Below are 22,455 nucleotides of genomic sequence, written 5' to 3'. Positions count from 1 at the left end.
ATATATATATATATATATACTATTGTGGTTGTGGGACTAAATTTACATTTGCATTAATATTTGAATGTATTTAACTGTATGCTTTCATGGGGGAACAGCAAAAAGAAAAAAATACTTTTCCCATATTAAGACAAAACATAACACTGTAAGATATTCCTGCATCTCATAAGTAAGGCATTAACAGTATTTCAGAGTTTTTATCCCTTGTGCTTTGGTGACTTTGATATTACTTCTTCGTCGTTTTGAGTCTCACAGACCTGTATGTGTCAAAAAAAATGTATGACTGCAAAATCCCTATTGCTATGCCTCCGCAACGGCGACAGCCATGGCTGGAGGTATTTTCGGGGTGTTTTCGGGTTGTCTGTCCGTTCACACATACGTACATCCGGTCCATTCTCGTGAACGCAATATCTCAGAAAAGGGAATTTCTTACAATGTGGCCTACTCAAGGATGAACTGATTAGAATTTGGTGGTCCAAGGTTATTGAGACCTCACAAAACACATTTCTTGTCACATATGTTATCTGACATAGTGATGTTTCACATGTATGGCGTCAGAGTCAGTTAGACCCAAGAGAGGTTTAACCTCCATTTTGACCTCTTGTGAACAAACTATTGTTAAACTCCAATTAGAGAAATTCAAAAAGATTTATTTACTAGAAATGAGCACGGACCAATCAGCATCGTGTGAGGAGCTGCAGGCAGCTATGGGCGGGGCTTAGTTGTGTGCGAGACGACACAGAGAGGCGACTGTTCATTCAAAATAACAATGGCGGCTCCCAAAGAGGTTTGCGTAGATGCTGCTATAGCATCAGTTATATCAGAACTGGAGGGTATTCATTCATTGAAAGAGGAGAGAAGCTTTTCTCGTTGATTGACAGGTGGCTCATCCAAACACCTGCCACATGTTTGTGCCTGCCCTTTTCCAAACAGTTTCCATTGACTGCTTTTCTGTGTGACACACATCTGGAGTTATGTAGCATCAAGTTGATAAATCAATGTTAAGTATGTTTTTTGAGCTGGGTTGAGCTTGAGCTTGATTGGGCCTGGGTTCTCCAGGACTCCAAACAGAACATTTGGATTATAATATAATATATATATAATAAATAGCTTATGCAGCATCTTGTCTAATATACTCGGCCAGCAATATGATCTTCAGCTCAGGTGCCTGTTGGACATTCCACTCGGGATCACATTCGGTTGCTATATAAACCTTCAGCAATGAGATAAAGTAGCAAAGCCAACCACCTCGCTTCTCTACAGCTCGTGTCAAACCTTACAGCTTCTTGAAATGCAATGAGTTTTCCCAAAGCTCAGCCTACAAGAGTGCTGCTTAAAGCCAGCCAGGCAGCACGGTACAGTGTAGCCTTAACACTAGAGTCCACATTGGAAAAAAAAAATAGCACCACCTACGTTATATGATGACAAAGCTCAATCTGATGTGATAAAACACGACTTTTCAATTGAGAACGCTATGAGACACTTCATGAAACTTTTATGTGCCGTTCGAAATACAATACAAGGCCATGTGTTTGCCCTGAACAAGCTGCAGGATAAATCGACAGTGTGTTTGTGTGTGTGATTGTGTGTGTGCGCACGCTCTAGTTTGTAAGTTTTTCTTTCTTCTGTAGACAGAGAAACCTCAGTAAAGACAAATATCTGTCAGATAATACACCATTTTTGTATCAAGGCCACAAAATTTCAGGCTCACATAATGTTCTACATACCTATTATGAATTTGACAAACTAATTCTGCTGTGTCCTCTCCTCTTCCTTTACTCTTTGCCTCCTTCTCGCTTTCCCTCCCTCCCTCCCTCTCTCCCTCCCTCCCTCTCTCTCCCTCCTCAGGTTCTACTCCTCGCCTTACAGCATTGCCACCAACCGCATGATTGCACAGACCTCCATCACGCCCTTCATCGCTGCTTCCCCCGTTTCCACATATCAGGTGGGCCATAATGCACTGCGTTATGGGTAGATTACTGACCGTGTATGTTTATGTGTAATAGGAGGGTTTGCTTTGTGTAAGGCAGTGGTTCTCAAACTTTTTCTGTCGCGCCCCACTTTTGAGGAAGAAAAATGTTCATGCCCCACCGCCCCAACAAAATTGTAACAAAATGGTCCATGTTGAACTTTTATTGAAATAGCATTTTGTGACTCCTCCGTCTGTGCTTTTTCAAATAATAGAATAAAGAAAATTGCAATCACTTTCAAGTAAACCAGATTTCTCCATCAGACAAAAACAAATACAATGTGCAATCACTTTGTTACAACAATGCAAATCAAGTTATATCTGTGCAAAAAACAACTACAATTTGGCAAAAAAATAGCTTATTGCAATTGGCTGCAATTAACCTGTTTTGCACTAAACATCTTTTCAAGATAACAATAAAGTGCAACCTGTGAAAAACTATCATGGCCGTCGCGCATGCGCAAGCGTAACCTGTTAACGGCGTAACGTAAACATTTACACGAAAGTACAGGCATTTCGTCATGTATTTATTAATTACTTAAAAAAAAAAAATCTGCATTTCCCCCTGCGCCCCACCTGTAATACCACCGCGCCCCACTAGAGGGGCGCGCCCTACAGTTTGAGAACCACTGGTGTAAGGGGATGGAAGAGAGGGGGTGGGCTGCAGAACAGCGTGAGGTTCTGTCTTTTTCTTCTCATCGTCTCTCTCTCTCCACCACTCCAGCTGTGCTCGATGACATCTGTTTCGTAGGCGGCAAACACAACAGGCATCAGAAAACAAGCATTAAAAAAAAGGCTGACAGGGTAGAAACAACTATAATCACCCATGATGAATTAAAGTGTCTATGAAAAACAACACTCTTCTCCTTCCTAGTTTCCTGACCTCTTTTGCGCTCCCTCAGCTGCTAACGCAATAAAGTTGTTGTGGTTTCTTTTGGTTGTTTTTTTAACTAACTTGGATACAGTCGCTTCCTCTTCCAAAGTGAATTTCCACATCCCTCACGGCTGTGATCTGTGGAGTAATGAAAGAGAACAGAACAGGAACGTGAAAATTGGCTGTGTGAGATGTCAAGAGCGTTAACCATTTTCCGTCGCCGCGCATTTCACGCAGCACCCTCTGCCGAATCGAAGCATCAAGAGGCGCTGCCACCGTGCCCTCTCGCTCAGACACTATCGCTTAACATCGGCTCCGTTTGGTATGCAGAGACAGACGAGGATAGCGAGCGAGAGAGAGGAGATGAAGGATAGATGGGGAAAATAGAAGGGACAGATGGAGAGAGAGAGAGAGACAACTACGGAGAGGAGGACGGATAGCACGGGTGGTAATGGTGGCGATGCAGCGGAGGGGTGTTGCTGAAGGTTGCTGTGCCCGTCTTTGAGGCACGCTTGATTAAAACTCTGGTCCAGTACCTGCGGTAGAGGGGTGGGGGGAAAAAGGGGAGGAGGGAGAAAAGTGGGCCAGGGTGCGTCTCTAATCCGCTCTCGGAAGGCTTCCCAAATTGATTTATCAAAAACAATGGCCAGGCTTTTGAGGAATATTAATCCTCACAGTTTCAATATCGGGCAGCTCTGCCATCGCTTCCTGTAATATTGCCCTTCAGCCAGTCACGGCAGGAAGGTGAGTCCTTCATCTTCTGTTCAAGTACAAAGAGACGGAGGAAAAAGGAAAAAGAGACGACAAGCCAGGCAGCCGCACACACGAGACAAAAGGAAATCGCTTCCTTTTATGATGGAAACTGCTGCCTTTGTAATGAAAATCTCAAGCTGCATAGAAATGACAGTATATGCCATTCCTTCTTTTATGTTTATGTTGAGTGGATCTTTTTTAGAGCTGCTAGTTTGGTGGCATTGATTTATCAAATCTGCAAATGAACCATGCCAACAGCAGTGTTCTGGTGTTCTTTCAAGCCTCCCGTGGGCTCGAATGATGATTGGCTTTGTCTCCTGGAAAAACAGCTTTGATGATCCACATGACGGGAGCCAGACAAGGCCAGATCTCTACCAAGATCTCAGCTGGTGCCGCCAGCCAGCCGTGGCCTGGTTTACATCACTGGCCCTGCAGACTGGCTCACTGGCTGACTAAATATGTGGCTGGCTGGCTTACTACCTAGCTAACCGGTTGGATGGGTCGTTGGCCAACTGTCGGACTGTCTGACTTTGTTTGTTTTTGTCTTATTGGCCGACAGGCTGTTTTAAATGGTAACACAAGCTGTGAAGTTCAGCCAGCGGTAGGGAGCTGCTCAGGTCATGCACATTATAGCATCCGCTCCCACTGAACCTGCTGTAGCTATAGAACATGTGCTCCTCCCTAACTGTAGCCTACTTACTGTAGCAATAAGCAAAACCAGTCCGTCAGAGCGGGTTTAGGTCCTTTGGGGAAAATCAAAATCAAGTGTGGAGTCAGTCAAGACAAGTCCTCAGTGTTCCTGGTCCCTTTGAGCGGTTTATACTATATTTCAGGACAGTGGTGATAAACAAAGTTGCCTTAACAAAACAACAAAAACTATTTGTATCAGCCAAAAGAGCTCAAAAATATATTGATGTTCCTTTTTTTCTGCTGATCCGTTGCGTGACCCAAAACTTGCTAAAATCCCAACCGTGACATTTGTGATCCGTTTCCCCCCTACATTCAATACTGTAGAGATAGCTCGCTGCCTGTGGCTCTCTGGTTGATTCAATATTGTTCTTTAATAGACCATCATTTCCATCTGAGGGAGAGAGGCTGCGCTCTCTCAGGCAGCTGCATGAGCCATAATGGCACACGGCACAGGTTTTCTGTCAAGGTTGTGCGGCAAAAGTCAAACAAAATTGAACTTTGAACCCAAATACGCTGACCTCCACAACACACAATCCAATCCGATTCTGCCATTGCAGGGAGGCAGAAGTTCCGACAGCCAATATTTTACTGTCGAGAAGTTCTGTAACTCTTATTCTCCGATTCCGTGTATCCATTTATCGGTAGTAGTATTCTGTAGCATCCTGGTTAGCTGTTTTGTAATGCTCTTTATTCTGAATTCTACCCATGCAAATAATTTTTTAATCTGTAACTGCCGACAGTGTGCAAAATGGGACTAATCTCAGTCAGTTTTACAATCTCTATGAGTGTTGAAGCATGTCAGATGGTGCAATGAATGTCTGGTAAATCGTTAACCTGACCCGGCAGATGGTTTGTCACGCGGAACCATCTGAGAAGCAGTCAATGGAAAGTGTTTGGAGAAGGGCAGGCACTTTAAAAAAACAACACTTGGCAGGTGATTGGATGAACAATCTGTCAAATCAAACTCTTCACCGACGCGAGTCGGTAGGAGAACAAAATCATCTTTTCCATCGTGAAAAGCCTTCAGTGCCGTTCTTTCGCTGAAGAAACACTCTTCCCTTCTTATACAACTGATGCTTTTGTAGCAGTTATGCTAACGTCCTCAGGAGCCGCCATTATTGTTTCAAACGAACAGTCACCTCTCCCTGTCGTCCTGCGCACACCTAAGCCCTTGTTTTGCATCACACCAGCTCTCTCGTGTATTCTGTATTGTTCCATGTCGCATTCCGATTGGTTGGTTTGCAAACGTGGTCCGTAGCAGTTATCACATTGTGGGATTTGCATCTTTGGCCAACAAAGCTCTAAATTGTCCGTGAGTGGACTCATAATAATCCAAACCAGGGTTTTTGATTAACAACCAAAGATTTCCCCACATCGGTCTGGGACGGTCCAAAGTCATAAAGGGGCCTTGAGTCAGAATAGTCTGTTAAATAAATCACATGATGGTCATGCCTCATCTTGCATGAAGTTAATGTGATTACAGATAAGCTTTCTCTGTGTCTATCTGCTGTCCCGTTCAGCTGGGGAGAACAAATACTGCCATGTATAAACAAACAGACTTGGCTTCATGTTGTAGAATATCGAGCTTTGTTTAGGTGTGGATCCAAATCACGCGTTTGGGTTGGCACAGAGGATTGATTGCTCTTATAGCAGATTATTCCGTGTTTGTCTTTGTCTAATCTAATCATTTTACCAGGATCAGTGGCCAGCCTGTGTGTTTGTCCGCTACAAGCTGTCTAATTCCTCTCTCCAGCACATCTAAAAGCTCTGTTTGTTCCCTCCATTCCCTCCAGTCTCTTGATCATTGTCTTTGTCACTGTTTCACCGTCTCTTTAACTTTACCGTCCACATTTGTGAATATGCATGTCTCTGTTTTTGTTTTCCTCCGGTAACAGCTCGGCATACCCCTGAAACAAAGAAAAGCTCTGTCGACCACTCTCAAATTCCTTTTACTTTTTCTTTTCTGCTTACTTTTAAATATGCCTACTGAAATGGGTCCTCTCTAGCAGTCTTTCCCCCCAATTTTTCACAATATCTGACCCCTCTTGCGACAGCACTGGGTACAGCATTAATGATATTATTGTAATAGAGAAGGAACCTAATTTATGGGCTCCATGCACAAGTCATACTGTTGGCAATTATGAGAAGGCAGGAGGGAGATTTGCTGCCTCCAGACTTTCAAATTCTTCTTTGTAATTCTTTGGCACAACCTAATCTGTGTAAAATTCAGCCACTTTGGTGCTTTAAAACCAATGCAATCACTTTAAAACCTCCAGACTCGAGAGTATTTGAACATATTGTGAATATTTGAACAGCGTCTATTGCTTTATGTGGGATACAACTTGGATCTAACTAAGCTTGAGAAAAAGTTATATTGTCACCATCATTTCACACTTTCTGTGTTTCCTCCTCAGGTCCAGAGTACGTCATGGATGCCTCATCAACAATATGTTATGCAACCTACAGTAAGTACTTTACCGTTCACCTGCAGTAGCTCCCTATTGGGGCCCACCCTTAGCCTTCAGTTTCTCCTTTCTGCATATTTTTGCCAGAGCTGTTGAAAGGTTTTAGGAGGAACTCGTTACAAGAAGTATATTTCACATTTGTGCTGAAAACGGTTTACAACATTGAGGTTTTTTTTTATTCAGAGCAATACAAATGATCAGGAAACAGATTCTGTACGGGAAAAAAAATACATTTAAGCCGCATTCTTCCTCTGCTGCAGGCCAAATGTTAAACCTACTAAATTGCATACATGCACATACCATGAAAGTGCCACATGAAGACTTCATATAGCTAAACGATTGCACCACTTTTGTCCTGCAATTACTATAAAGGTATATTATCCCGTCCCGATAACCACATGTTTCCATCTGTCCTAATTACACAAACACATTGGGTTTTATTTTTTCAGTTGGGAGTTTATAGGTGTTGGATATGCCAGGAAGCCGCTCAGCATCATTTACCAGACCGCAGCACGATGCAGACGGGCTGCAGACTGTTGCTCGGGGTTACCGGTCCAGACAGCAGACAGGGAAAAATTATTATTAATTAGATTTAGTTCAGCAGCAACACAGCCTGGCACAGGAGAAGTGAGGTAGTCACATTGCAGCAGTAGAGTCCATAATGTAGTTTTGTTATCTCAGCCAATCTGCAAATAATATCCACACTAATGAGTTATTTAGGATCGTGTTCGCTGGCGAAACCTTATTTTATTCATTTCACTGCAGTTTCACTTTTTAGTTATAAGTCGGACGAGAATGTTTTTAAAGACTCTTAATAGCCCAGTGTTTGTATTCACTTTTTTGGATCCATGTTTTCTGTAACGTAACAACAGTATTGTTTGGAATGCATCCCAGATCTGCTTCCCTAATGTTGTAGCAACAAAGAGCATTAGTGGTTTGGTAAATTGTTTTACGGTCGGGCTTTAACTGATCCCAGCTCCACGAGTGTTCCCGTTATGTTGCTTCGAGGTTTTTAATCATTCTGCCAGAGGCTTTAACGTTAGCTTGAGGCATTTCGTGGCCCCCGCAGCACTGAACCAGACAAGGGCACGTGTATTTGATTCTTTACAATCGTCTCACTGTTCCAGACACAAATTAGCGAAATAGACGTCTTACTTAATGTGTGCTACAGCACAGTGCGCTGCACTACAATACAGAGAGAGCTCGAGTATTTCATAAAGCATATTGTAAAAGGGAGCTACTGTATACGACAATTAGGTGCATTATAGTACAGTACATAATAAGCATGTGATATGAAATGTTTACCCTGAGAGTAACGCAAGTTATTTCTTGCTGAGGTTATAATAAATCACAAAGCTGCATGATTTAACTGATGCTGTTGCATCAAAGTTCACCATTCTGTACTAATGAATGAACATGCATGCAGGTAACACCTTGCTATTAGGATTTATGATAATATCTTGCAGTGCAGTGTGATACACTGAAGTTATACGGTGAAACAAAAGCAGGAGCGGCTATTCTCCACCTTATGTATTTTTTCCGGCCCTGCCTACTTGGGTGCGTCGTCTCACTCGATAGACGACACAGCATAACTTACCGGTAGCCTGCAGGAAACGTGGATTTGGAGAACCGTGACACACATACTTATAATACTATGAAAGACCTGAATATTTGTTATGTACATTTTCTAGATATTATTCAATAATATGCAGGACTGTGATCACCAGTTTTCAGATTTGTTTATAGATTATCATCCCTGGAACAATATAACATTGTAATGTCGTTTCTCACAGTAATCAGTTGTGATTCCCTGAGTCAGTTTAGTTGTTGTTGGCCAGAGTTCACCCAGACGGCAAATTTTCACGTGGTGCAAATGTTAAGAGGCATCCGAAAAATTGAAATAACTCCTATTTTCTATAAACTGTTTCTGTTGCTACTTTTACTGAAAAAAATGTGTTTGCTTCAAGCTACCATGAAAAAAAATAGATAAAGCGAGTCCCTGTGATTGAGCAAATTTGGAAACACTGGACTCTGCTGATGGTCCAGCACTCACTCACTGGAATGCTAGACCAGCCATGTGGCTCCCAGCTGTGGCCATTTAGCACTCAGTCCTACCCATCTCACTTCCACTCCCGCTGTGGGACAGTGAACATGTAATCTGGTCGCAGCAGGCCACCAGCCAGGCCGACACACACACACACACACACACACACACACACACACACACACAGCTGCAGCTGCCCTCCGAGCCACTCAGTTTGCCTTTCAGCCATGCGACCTCCTGCCTGTCCTGCGAGTTTCTTAACTCACCGGGCCTTCTCTTCCCTTTGCTGTCAGGACTGCACTTTCCTGGTGATGCTTGTTTCACACAGGATTAAAGTTAGCTCGCTAACGAGCTGACTGTTTTCGTTATTACAAAGTGAATGACAAGAATGACAGATATTTCTAATAGCTTAACTGCTCGGCATGGGCAGCGCTGTGCACTTCTGTGCAAATGTGTACGTGTGTAATTCTGTAGACATGTGCACAAAAATAAATCTCTATTTGTCCGTGCATTTGGACAATACCAATGCATTTTTGTATTTAGATGTGTGTACCATTTCCTTCATCTTCTGGCAGACCCTAGTCTCTTGTTTTGTGGTAGACAGAATGTGCACAGCCTCATTGTCTATGTCTGTGTAACTGCTCATGCTTGCCTTATTAATATTTGTGTGCACTGCTATGCAGTGCCATATGCGTGGTCCATACTGGTTGTTCCCAACCAGACCGTACGGCTGCCTAACGGCCCTCCATCTTCCAGCCTTATGTCGTGAGGCCTCTTGGAGCCATTGGCAGTGGCCACTAGTCAGTAGCCGCATCGTACCGTGGTGTACATCTCATCATGCAGTCATGCCAGAAGTAGCCATGTGGCCGTGTCCGTCCCCATTGTGTTCCAGTTTGTCACCATACGGCTGCTAGTTGCTAACCCCAGCTGTCACCGCCGTCACTGGATCATAGCTACCAATCTGTCTCCCTTTATGACCCACGCTCATACCAGCTATATACACAGTAGACGGCCCCTTACACACATACACTCGCAGCCTGCCACCAGCTCAGTGACTAACATCAAATTGCCCAAGCGTGCTAGCTTCAAGAGCTCAGGGGCCTACTCAAAGCATTAAAAACCAATTGATTGTGCTGCAGTTTGGCCGGTCCCACCACGTGTTGCGTGTTAAACCAATGGAGCGTTGTGCAGTGGCGCTACTGGTGTCCAGGCAATATGCAGGCAGCGGAGCATGGAAAGGGGAAGGGGTCACAGCCAGTCAGTCAGACATCAAAATAGAATAGAACAGACACGTGTGTGTGTGTGTGTGTGTGTGTGTGTGTGTTGTAAAACCCATATCAGTCAGCCCAACAATAAATTAGCAGTTAGGCTTAACTTCTACAAAACATTACCAGTATTAACGGAGGGTACCAATAGACCTTCAAAATGCTGCCTGAGAGTTAATAGCTGGTTAGCAGTAACTGTGCCACTTAAAGTGTAAGTGCAGATACTATACATTAGTGGTCGCTACTAGAAACAGAATGTGTATTCAAACTGTGTCCGAAACCACTTCCTCAGTCACTCATTCACTTCTTTAGACCTTTTCATTGCCATTCTGTTACAAGGGCAACAGCTTTGGTCCAAGTGTACTTCCTGTCAGCTACTCCTATATTAACAAATATTGCAACAAGAAATACAAACGGGCCCATTTAGAATGTTTATGTTGTCTCTATAACAGACACTAAATGGTGACCAGTAAATTGAAATGTCTGAAACGTGATCATTCTGCCTTTTCTCTGCCAGATGTAGAGTTGTACATCAGCAATTGCATTGTGCGGTTTTTAGCAGAACGTAGTGTACATACTATGAACATTACTTTCCTTCTTTCCTTTGTTGAAGGTTTTCAGGGCACAACATAGTCGATGCATTTCCACACAGACACTCAAATTGAATGGCGGACAATAAATGTAGTGCACTATAGAATATATTGGGGTTTATTTCTGACACAGCCTTAAAGATCCAAATGATGTATCATGTTATGTATATCTATAGTAAATGTGCAAGACTAATTATATTCTGGCATCTTTTAATTCCACCTGAAGTATCACTTTACATTATGTAACTGGGAGAGACACATGTTTAACACAATATAACATTGAATTAATACATAAGGTTAAACTGGCCAGGTTCCATTATGGGATCATATTTACTTAATAACATTCTCTCCTATTTACCGCCTGCTATGAAGACAATCATGGTAAATTGTCTGGGTGAGAAACTTCCACAGGGATAAAGAAGTGATATGATTTCCTGACCCTTAAATTCTGGGAAATAACAGCTGATGTATTGAATGGCAGTAAATCAATGTATGTTAAAGTTGAGAACAACTTGACCAAGAGTTTGCTTATCGCAACGGTAAACAGAGAACATTGCAGCTTGTACCGCTTCGGCGAAGGTGTTCATTTTCTATCCGACTAAATTAAGTTTGACAAGTCCATTCACACGAAACTGAACTTCATCACCGAAGAGGAGCCGGCACTTTGGTAGCAGGAAGTCAGAGAGAGTGAGAGAGCAGTGTTCAAAATGTGTTTATCCCCAATCAATGGGCAGAATGCGCTGGGCGTGGAACTTTGGAGAACTTTTTAAAAGTGGACGGCAAAATGAGGTTGCGGCTTGTTCGTCCAGGCGTCGTTCTTTTTTTCTTTTTCCAGTCTGTTCAATACTTGTCTTCCCTCTCTCAGATCTTCTAATGCTGTGCTCTGTTTGGCAGTGTAGGCGTGGAATGTCCGAACAGCATGACCGCTTGCCTTTTGCGCTCTGTTATTTGGTCAGCGGACCTTGTAGAAGAGGATAAAACTGAGGAACCAAATCCGCACATGCACACAGATGCACCGCTGCTCTAAACACACATGATGTTTAAGTGCAGAAACACATTCTTAATGGTAAATCTCACTTACGTAGAGATCATTAATCACGCACGCAGACGCCTAGAATCCACTTCCCTCTGCCAAACAGTGCCGGAGTAGCTGCAGCGCCAGCCAAGCGCAGCATTCCTGTCTTTTCCCGTGACTTATCCATCCTTATTTTCCCCCTTTTCCTTACTGTGGACTGTATGTGCTTCAAGTGTGTATTTGCCAGAGTGCTTTGGCCCTTACATACTGAAGGTGAGTTATTGAATTCCTCTCGGTTGCACCCCAGACAGTTCTCCCTGCTCCGGCTTCGAATAGCAGCTTGCTGGGCCTCTTAGAATTGAACCGTAACTATCTGCCCTCATCGGATGGGGGCGAATCGGTGCTCTGTGTGATACCCACCTCCCCGCTTGACACTTAAAACGTTCCGCGGATTCAGAAGGAGGGAACATTATGTTGGTCTCATGGATTTGACTGGCGAGGCAGAATTCGAGACGGGGCTACAGTCGTCCTTGAGCTGCTCTCGCTGCTCTTCCTCTCCTCTCTTTATCTTTTCATCCCTCTCTCCCATCCTCATTCCCTCTCTACTTCTTTCTATACACCTCCCTCTTATTTCTTCCTGTTTTTGTCTCATTCTATCCCTCCTGCCTCTCTCTCTCTCTCTCTCTCTCCAACCTCCTCCATCTCTCTCTCCTCTAATGCCCTCTCAGAGTACAACGGCAGCTACTGTGCCGTTGCAAGCGGAAAAAAAATCGTCTGTCCAGGGTTAAAGTTGCATTCATAAAAGAGAGATATTGTTGCAGTGCCACAGGGTGACTGACAGAGAGAGATTGAGCGGCTGCATTTTCGCTATAAGCTTTTTGGTATTACCTTGAAAAATGTTGCGATAGCAGCAGAAACACATTTTGAGACAAAAGCTGATTTGCTTTGGTGGACAGGCTTTACTAGCTCGCTGTGTTTAAAAAAAAAATTGGATTTCTAATCTTTTCTTCTTTTTTTTTTTTTGCTTTTGTAAATATTCTGGAGAGAGCCTTGAGTGTGAAATGATCCATTTGTCTTCAAAAGACAGTCAGAGAAGGGTTGATCCGAGCGTGGAGAAGAATGGACCTCCCATGAAGACATGACAAATACTGTTACATGCTTCATCTAGCATCTTTATCCTCTCTTGTACGCACGCAAATGCCCCTCCCACACACACACACACACACACACACACACTACAAATCCATCCAAATATCCTCTTCAAGTTAATGGATTTTTTTCTAATAATGACCTCATTACTATGAGCATTTTATAGTCATTATCAGAAGTAATAGGGACTGAAATAATGTGTGCACAACAAGGCAACAGCATTGCTATGAACGGTCTCAATCACAGCCAATCAGAAACATATGTCCTCATATTTTGACCTGTATTTGTGGCCTACAGCACCTCACTGGTGTGACTGGAAAAAGCAGATTTTCTATTGCACGTGATTGACAGACGAAATGAATCAATAAGTGTCTGGAGATTGATCCATCATCCCTCTTGTTGTCATTTCATTGTGGAGGACAAATAGTAACACAGTAGATAAACATCTTTGCCAGAGGTGAGACATCCTTCATCGGTATCTGGTTCCACATGCTAATCTGTTAACAAACATTGTTGTGGCCCCTCGGCTGCTTCATTGTCATAGTCCTGTTCCCTGTAGGTTCCGGTGGGGTCTGCAATTAAGCTTTTCAAAACCGTAAAAAAAGAATTTGAACGTGAACAATAAGCCGCTATCTGCATCAATGTCAACCTGTGTGGCTTCATGTATTGCTATTCATCAGTGTGCACTACTGTTTCTCTACTACTTCAGTTGGGTAAAATGAGCAGTTCACCTTCCTGCCTTTGTCCCTGGCACGTTGTGTCTTGTAGACAGACTGTGTTGGTAATACTACGGCAGCCCTGGCAGTCTGTTAGCCCCGAGGAGGGATTCATGCTGACGGATTACAGTGAAAGACCCAGGATGCTGGCTCCCTTTTTTTGGGCGTTCCTGAATAGAAAGGTGCCTGAGGGTATCTGATAACTGTGGTCACAGTCGAGGGAGGTGAAACAAAAGTCATGGGGGGCTATTGTGAGGCTTATTAGAGCACCAATACAAAACAAGACTTGAAAGGACTCAGCAGAGAGCAGATCTCAGACAGGTGTGTCTGCAACGAGCGCTGCTGCAATGTTCGATTGAACCAATACAACCCACAGTTGGCTAATCCCACAGACTCTCCCTCCACTTTCTCCTAGCAGCATGTCAAGGGAACTTCCTTGATATTGAGTATGTTTGCAGTGTTTATTCACGGGCAACCTGTACATTTACTGCCACTACCACTGCCACCGTCTCCCTTTCTCACTATAATATGTTTTTCAAAAAAGTGTGAATCACCGCAACCACATAATAACGTTCAGTCATAAATAAGCACAAAAAGAATATTAGACTGATTGGTCAGTAGTATGCAAGATTAGCCATGGACAGACAGACAGATGCACGCACACACACACGACCAAACGCGAACTCTCCTCTTACATTCATGCCGGGCAGAGATAATAAATAGCAAGGCATACACACACTATCCAGTAACTTGTGTAATTTTGTGGCTTCTATGGATCCAGTTTCTGTACCTACAGGATATTCCCTTCAGGTGGGCAGGCTTCTAGTGTTAGCGGTCCCTGGCTTTCCGTACTGTCTATAGTTACCAGTCAATCATCAGCAGATGTTCTATAACACCAGGCTTTCCAGACCAATAACGACTCAGGGAACAAGCTGTGTCTGTGTCTGCATGTTTCACTGGAGACGGAGAAATGTCTACGCAGTACTGAAGCTTTAGCAGAATTACTCGAACCCTGCGGCGTGGAGCCGCAGCACCTCTGAGTATCCTGCAGTGTTTGCGTGTCACATTTACCTCGACACAAAACAGACTACCAGCATCGGTATCCAAACCACCGACACGTCACATGGAGAAGCCAACTGTCAAATACAGCGAGGAATGTGTTGAGTCAAGTGCAGGTCCTCTTTCATGGGGACAACACAAGCTTTGTTTGAGTGGAACACAGCCTCGGCCATTGTTTGACGCTCTTCAGGCTTTGAATGTGTCTTTTTTTTTTTGTGTCCGACTTTCACATTTTACCTGTCACAAAGCACTTATACTTTGCAAACTTTTCATTGTTCATGCCCCGTTCTTACTGCTTACCAAGCTATTAGTGATTTTGCGTGCGATGGCTGAACAGTACAGATGTATTCTTGCCAGCAGTGATACATCAGGGCCCACAATCACGTAAAGTAATTGTAGCTTTGTTTAAAAAGTGTTGTATAAATAAAGTTCTATTATCTCTGCGATATTATCATGCAATCGGTGTGTGCGCCCGTGAGTGAGCGTGCCCCTCTGTGTCTGTCCACGGCTAATCCCCCATTCTGCTGCAGCAAACTGCATAATATTTTTGGCCGGCCAGTTGTGGGTGCGTGTTCAAGGACCTCTCGATGTTGCGGTGACTCCATCGATGCTTGTTTTTCTAGTCCGTGAAGATTGTAGTCTATTTACTTTGAAGGGAGCTTCTTGACATTTTGTAATACTCAGTTACACTCTCCAAAAATGAGCAATTTTGTTCTTTATTTCAAAATCTGTCACTGCCTTCTTGACAGAGCAGATTTAAAAAATGACTCTCTTTCGGTCACATAGCTGGAAAAAAATAAAGACAATTTCTCATGTCAGCGTTCACAAAATTGGATACAATTCTGTGCAGCAAGAAAACAAATACTCAGTTCCTTAAGCTTGAGAGCCCCAACATGCTGCCTATACCTGACTGCATCTTCAATCTGTGTAGGACTGGAGATTAACCGTAATGGATCAGGCAGTATAAACACTATCTGTGTGACATTTATGTATCGCCTTTCCCATTTTACAGCTGTTATTTCTGATCAGCAACTCTAAAGGCTTAGTAATGAATATCAGCTGATACCGATCAGGGCTCCATCAGTCTGAGTGCTGCTATTTACTCGTAATGAGTGGTCGTTAAAAAAACACTGCTGTTTTTTTTTAGGTTTTTTTTTTACAAGATTTCTTATTTACTGTACATTGTCTCTGGTCGCTGAGCGTATATCAACGTATTTAACAACCAGGGGGGCTGATATCATCTGTCTCCTGTCTGGAGCACGATCAATACCATCTTTAGCAAGATGGGTTTTTCTCGGACGCGCACACATTTCACTCGCACACCAAAAACAGTGCATACATCGAGGAGATCTGTAAACATCATGTCATGCATTTGAGATGCGTCTGTAGCATCCATTAGCTTTCTCTTTCACGCAGCGGGCAAATCCAAAACATATATTGTTCTGTTTGTGTCAGTCTCCTTCTCATTTTCTCTCCTCTCTAGTCTAGCTCAGGACAGACACACACCGCTCACACACACACACTAAAAACCCCCTCTCTCACAGACACTCAGTCTCACAAACACAGAAAATCGAAATCACAAATCGGCTTAACTCTCCCTGACACGTCTGTGAATTAAGCCTTTCCGTTGCTCTCCCTTTCCCATTATAAAGGCATTGTCAGAGGCTGAATCGGTAACAGGTAGCCCACAGCTCCTGCTGCTTCCCTCTCGCTCCTCTCTTTCTCTTTCCTTCTCTCCTCCTCGCCTCCTCTCTTCCACTTTCTCTCTCTTTGTCGGCTCTCTCGCTCTCCCCCCCGTGTGTCCCTCAGCCTTTCTCTCCAATTCTCTGTCCTCCCTCTCCCCCGTCCGTCTCTTCTGGCTCCCGTCTTCCTTGTGACCTCCATCGGCTCTCAACTTAATCATCCTTCCCCTGTCCTCACGCTGTCTCCTCGTTTCCCCTCTCCTTTACTTCTCCCGTCCATCACACTGGTCAACTCAGGCAACTACTGATTATTTATTTATTTATTAATTGGAGAAATGTTGAGATTGTTCACATAAGACTTGAGAATAGTTAATCTTGTTAACTTTAAGTAAAGACTTCTGTAATGTGAAAGTGGGCTGCTAGTAAAAATCTATAGTGCTGTTCAATCGACCTAAAAGACATTCATCATGAGATGTAACGTGTTTACAATATGAAAACTGATAATAATAATAATAAAATAATAATAATAACAGATTGGGGGCACTGATGTTTTAAGTTGCTAATCCCTTATTTTTTATTTGTATAATATGCATACATGGAGAAATATGAGTTTCAGAATTAGTAATATTCGTGCAGTTGTTATTAGCTTGATTTAGCATTAATTAGCATACTTTTGTGATTTAAGGTACATTGTGTTGAATCCTCTGAGTTATCGTCATTAAATAGCATTTTCATCAAGTGTTGGGTCACATAGCTAGACCGTCTGTCATATTACGTCATATATTTAACAAGCTAACATATGTTTTGTCCATTTTTTCTATTCAGCGACGTAACAATTTTTAGTAATAACTAATCTCTGCTTTTATTTAACTTCCTATATATATTCATGTTATTATTATTATTATTACAGTCAAATGTAATCAGAAAAAAATGAACCAAACACCAATGAGCCAGTGCCTTTTTCAGCTCTGAGTAGTTCTGCAGTTATTCCTTTCAGGTTTCAGCCCCGACATTCAGTAAGATAAGGCAGTTGTATAAAGCCCGAGAGGCAAAACCCAGGGCCCCACTCTTTCACCTGTTCGTTTGTGTGGAGCAAACTGTTTTAATTTAGTGATGTGTAAATGGTCACTTTGTAATAATGAGACTGGTGCAATTTTAACACTCCTTCCACTACTGATCTCAGCATTCACCCAGCCTCTTTCTTTGTATGCTGAGGTGAAACTCCGGGAAGGATCATATGAAGCTAGCATATTGAGTGGTAAAGGGAGAAGATGAGGGAGGGTGGGGGAGAGAGAGAGAGTGGGAGAGAGAGAGAGTTGGCTGACTGTGTTGTGAATGCAGGGAGTAGACAAGCAGAGCGGTTCTGACAGGCTGTGTCTGCACAGTTTGTTCTCCAATAGGCCCACACAGAGTCACCAGTGGGGTGCGCACATGCACGCACACACTGCCGGAGCTGCACGCCCACATCCGCAGACGCCAGTCAGTCTCTTTAAACACTCGTGCACCGATGCTGTTACGCACGGTGTGCTGCAGGCTTACCTACAAACACACGTAGACACACTGGCAGCACAGACACACAAAGTGAGAAGAGAGGCGAGCCGAGCCGAGGGAGAGGGCTCGGTTGTGAGCGCGCTCCTCCCGAGGCGTCGGTGCTGGGGAACTGGAGCTATCATGACAAGGGATGAAAGTGCAACAATGGTTTCATCTCTTTCCCTCATGTTCCACTGCACCGCGGAAAAAGAAGCTTCTACCGTTCTCATCCGCCCGTTGGGGAAAACATGCAGCGCATTTCACCGAGAGGAGGGGAGGCCAGACAGTGAGTGAGAGACGGGCGGGGGGAGGCAGAGAGGAGGCATACTTTCCCTTCAATCAATGACCCCCACAAACCCATATTGTTGATACATCAGCAGCACGTATTGACTATTTTGATGGACCGAAAGACAATAGTGTGCATTGATCCTGAAAATGTCCCTGTGTTCTGTTGCTGTTTATTGACACTGTCCCCTCTTCCCTTCTTCTTCTCTGGCTGCGTTTGTCCTCGTGTCATCCCTGCCTCAGCCCCACCTTTCCCCCTTCCTCTGTTTTTATTGCTTTTATGTTTTTGAAGATCCTTCCTGTCCTCCTGCTGACTTTCTCTCTGTTCTTATCCTCTCTAACCCCAACTTCCTGCCTGGCCTTCTTTTAAGCCTTACCACCACACCCTATCCTCTTGGGCATACACCCGTATACAAACTTTCTTTTTTATGTGGACTCCTTCCACTCTGTGGAAATCAGATTACAGAATATCCACAATCTTCCTCCTTTCTCCGGCTCGTCCTCTCATCTCACCTTCTCCTCGTCTTTTCTCCCGTCTCCACCAGGGTGCAGTGATCACGCCAGCCATGGACCACACTATGTCCATGCAGCCTGCCAGCATGATGGGCCCTCTTGCCCAGCAGATGAACCATCTGTCCCTGGGCACTACAGGAAGTGTGAGTACGCCTCGCTGTGCTACAACGAGCCATGCACGATACCAAAAACACAAATGCACGAACACAAGGCTCCGTTGTTGCCAGAAACCAAATGAGAGAACCTCCAAGTTGAGAACCTCCCTGTGCGATCAGAGCAGTAAGCTTTGGAGGACACACTGCTCAGGGGACGGGGAAAAAAAACTTTAGCTGCATCTTGATCTTTTTTTGATATACTGTTGAAAATGTGTATATTTACAATATTTTCCACTGTCAGTTTCATTTTTACATCCACCAATCTGTGACCAAGCAAATATTTACAGGCCTCTTTATTCTACTCATTAAATGTCTTATCTGCAGGCACTGTTTTTATTAGTGTTTTATTAGAGCAGCTGTTGTGTTATTGCTGATTGTTTAATTTAGTTTTCTGTCATCAGTTTATTGCTAACAAGGGTACGCATTATAGCTTAGCTGTCTGAGGCTGACTCAATTGTTCATTATCTGCTAGGCTAACTGATATATATTTTACTCTTTTACTTCTACGTCCTCTGGGGAACTAGTGTTGATCTTTCACTATACTTTGTTTCTTCCTGTTATGAGGGAAGATGTAACTAATATGACAATCAATCTGTACCTTTGGTTTAGTTCTTGTTTATGGCATCTTTTTGTTGTCTTTTATCTTTTTGTCCAATAGCTTTTCATTGTTTCACAATTGCTTTCAGTAAAACCTCAAAGTGCGTTTAGCTCGCTGCAGAGCTGTCCACCTACAGTATGCACACAGGGTCAGGGCAGACAAAAGGGCTTCAGTACAAACAGGGAATGGGAATCGCAGAGCGTGCTAGGGCGACACTTTTCAAGGATGGCTCACGTAGCTACAACAGCTGTCATTATCTGTCACCGGTCTAGTCATCTGTCAATTGTTCATCATCAGAAAGAGAAGCTCTCCACAGAGGCAAAGGAGCCATATATTACAAAATGTAAGTTAGTTAAAGATGTCGAGCCTCGCGAATTAGGGGAACCTTGACGGTTTGCCACCGACTAACGCTACTCATGTTGCCGCCTATCTGGTGTTTGGCGTTAACAAACCGACACTTGTCAGCATTAAATCTTTGGCGGTACATGTCTAATTTACAAACGGGTAGGTGCAGGACCTTCAGATCTACAATCCAAATGTCAACTGGAACACAACCGTTCGGACAAAGATAAGCCGGCTAATGTTTTGCTGACTGAATGCGAATAAGCATAATCATGCATATCCAGCAGTATCTACCGCTACGATTGGCCAGTCTGCGTTCGAGGGGTGGGATTTGGCGAAGGGTCATTTTGAGTTCATGTAGTGAAATAATAATACAGCAAATATTATAAGAGTCTTTTGTAAAATACCATTAATATGGAAAGCACCCTAACCATGTTTCATCATAATGTGTTATTTGCTAGATTGATAAAGCCAAATAATTGCAGGAAATAGTATGTACATAGTTTCATTGTTTTAGGAGTCAATAAAGCCACGACCATATTGCATTACCTTAGTAAAAATGCTCAAACACTTAAAATGGATTTGTGGCTCGCGGTTTTGCTGCTATTTCGTTTCAGCGTACCGGTCCAGCAATGAAACAACATGTAAAAGTCTACATCTGCTCTTTGAGACAGAGAGTTATACGTTGAGAGACAAATCCGCAGGTGTCCATTACACAGTAGGTCTGGGTCAGAATGACCAAGTGGAGGCCTTTTAATCTTTGGGGAACGCTATTCATTCGGGTCGAAGACAAAGTACACATTGAGCAAGAGATGGATTTTACATTTCCTTTTCAAGAAAGCCAAACCTTCTTAGGCTGTCGCCACATATGCTCTGCCGTGGAGCTGCCGTATCATTTGTTTCACACTGCGTGCGTTCACTGCCAGATACTGACAGAGCACGTTTCCTCCCTGATCCACATTAAGCAGATTTCCTGCGAAGTTTAACGGTGTGACAGGACCCTCTGTTCTCCCCCCCCCCCTCACTCTCGACCTCTAATTTCTGTTTCTTTCTCACACGTTCTGTCTCACTCACTCTCTAAATCACACATCACATCTACCACTCCATCAGTTTTCTTTATTCCACACACACACTGGCTTACAGTCGCCGCCCCCTAAACCAGGAACTCCCCCCTGTTTAAGGATCAAGTCGACTTAGAAGTGTTGCACAGTTCTGAAGCCTGACTTCCTGCCCTAACCCTGCTGCCTCGGGGGCAGGCAAGCAGGCAGCTTTGCTCCGGCATTACGTTTGATCTCTGCGTGTGTGTGTGTGTGCGTGTTTGTGTGTGTGATTGAAACAGTGCGGTATTGTACAGTTATCCATGTGTTTCCAGGTGAGCTGTCAGCGACTGTGACGCCATGTTGGCTCTGTCAGGAATGCCCCCTCCCTAATCGGCCCCAGCTGTGCTAACAGCCAGGATTAGAGACAGGCTAATCTATGATGATGGCTTCTGATGTTTGATGGGTTGTGTTATAGGAGAAAGTGGGTTACAGCACTCTCTCTTTTTTTTTTGTATTTCTGGTTTACCCTTTCTGACTGCTTAGCTATCCTGAGGCGATGTGCTGCGTAGCATAACTCCTCTATGGCTGGGCTGCACACACGGCATGCCACACTTGATCATCAGTGGGAACTGAGACATGTTTTCTATGAAGCTCACTCTCAAGCCAGATGTAAAAGCCCTTTCATAATGCCTGATTGAGAAAGCCTGTTAAAGGGAGGGGTTAGGAACCAGCGTCTGTAACTATCCGTGCAGTAAACTGGACTGGACACCACATACTCCTAAAGCACATTCCTCAAGTGCAGACGCATGGTGGTGAGGTTGTTTTGATTGCCCCCCCCACCCACCGGTCACGTGCCTCAGCCTTCGCCGCTGACGCGCACCTGCCACGAGCAGCGTCTCCAGAGTCAACAACCCATCACGACTTCCGCCACTCCTCAGAATACTCTTGGCTGTTCTAGGACTCTCTGCGGCCGCTTGTGTATGGCTGTGGCTTTCTTCCCCACTCCAAGAAAAGCACCAAATGTTCCCGGTCCGCCCAAGCTGCGACACACTGGTGTGGTGACGGTAGCTTTCCGATGATAGGCACGGAGAGGGTTCGGCCTTTTAAAAAGGCTAGGTCGCCTGATGGTCACTGCTTTGGAATTCGGCTACTTCGCCAGAAAAATGATTCTGTTTTCCACAACCTCCGCAGTCACCGAGCTCACTTTGGTGTCTGTCTCTCCTGAACAACTTGATTACAGAATGCTGGAGAACCTCAGGCTCACTGTTTATGGATGGCACACATAAACATGCCATCCAAGCTCCTCGCTGATTTATTCGACCATGTTTGGTGCATATCGCTCCGTTACTGATTTATTTACTATCTCCTTGCTCTCACCACTTAGCAGGAGTCTCTCCGTCATGCTTTGTGTTTGCTCATGCCTGTTAGATGCTGTGCACGCGTTGGTGTGCACCTGCTTTATCGCGCGTGCGCGCGTGTGTGTACACGCGTGTCAGTGTCTGCGTTTGTGCGTGAGCAACATAGTGTTTGACATGACAAGAGGTGACCTTCCCTCTGTGCTCTCCATCCTCTTTCTGTCATGGCATGTAGAACCCAGGTCTCTGTTGTCATGGTGACGGTGCTGATTGACAGCTTCTGCGTCCCTGGAAGACAGATTTGTGTGAAGCGCTTCCCTCTATTATCTGGGCTGTTTCCCTTGGTTTTATATGGGGGGGGGGGGG

General features: G+C 44.0%; 1 protein-coding gene across 11 annotated transcripts in view; it reads left to right on the top strand.

Annotated features, from left to right (window-relative positions):
* rbms3 (RNA binding motif, single stranded interacting protein) overlaps window positions 1-22,455 on the top strand; it is a 277,908-nt gene that overhangs the window by 247,318 nt on the left and 8,135 nt on the right. For all 11 annotated transcript variants that reach the window (XM_031866616.1, XM_031866614.1, XM_031866615.1 and 8 more), the window contains 3 exons: window positions 1,849-1,945; window positions 6,701-6,751; window positions 18,632-18,742. In XM_031866616.1, coding sequence (XP_031722476.1) covers window positions 1,849-1,945; window positions 6,701-6,751; window positions 18,632-18,742 — 259 coding nt within the window. The remainder of the gene's footprint in view (window positions 1-1,848; window positions 1,946-6,700; window positions 6,752-18,631; window positions 18,743-22,455) is intronic.

This window comes from Anarrhichthys ocellatus, unplaced genomic scaffold (assembly GCF_004355925.1).
Source record: "Anarrhichthys ocellatus isolate YVR2014 unplaced genomic scaffold, GSC_Weel_1.0 scaffold35, whole genome shotgun sequence".
In the NCBI taxonomy this organism is placed as follows: Eukaryota; Metazoa; Chordata; class Actinopteri; order Perciformes; family Anarhichadidae; genus Anarrhichthys; species Anarrhichthys ocellatus.
This window is presented reverse-complemented; position numbering and strand designations above follow the sequence as displayed.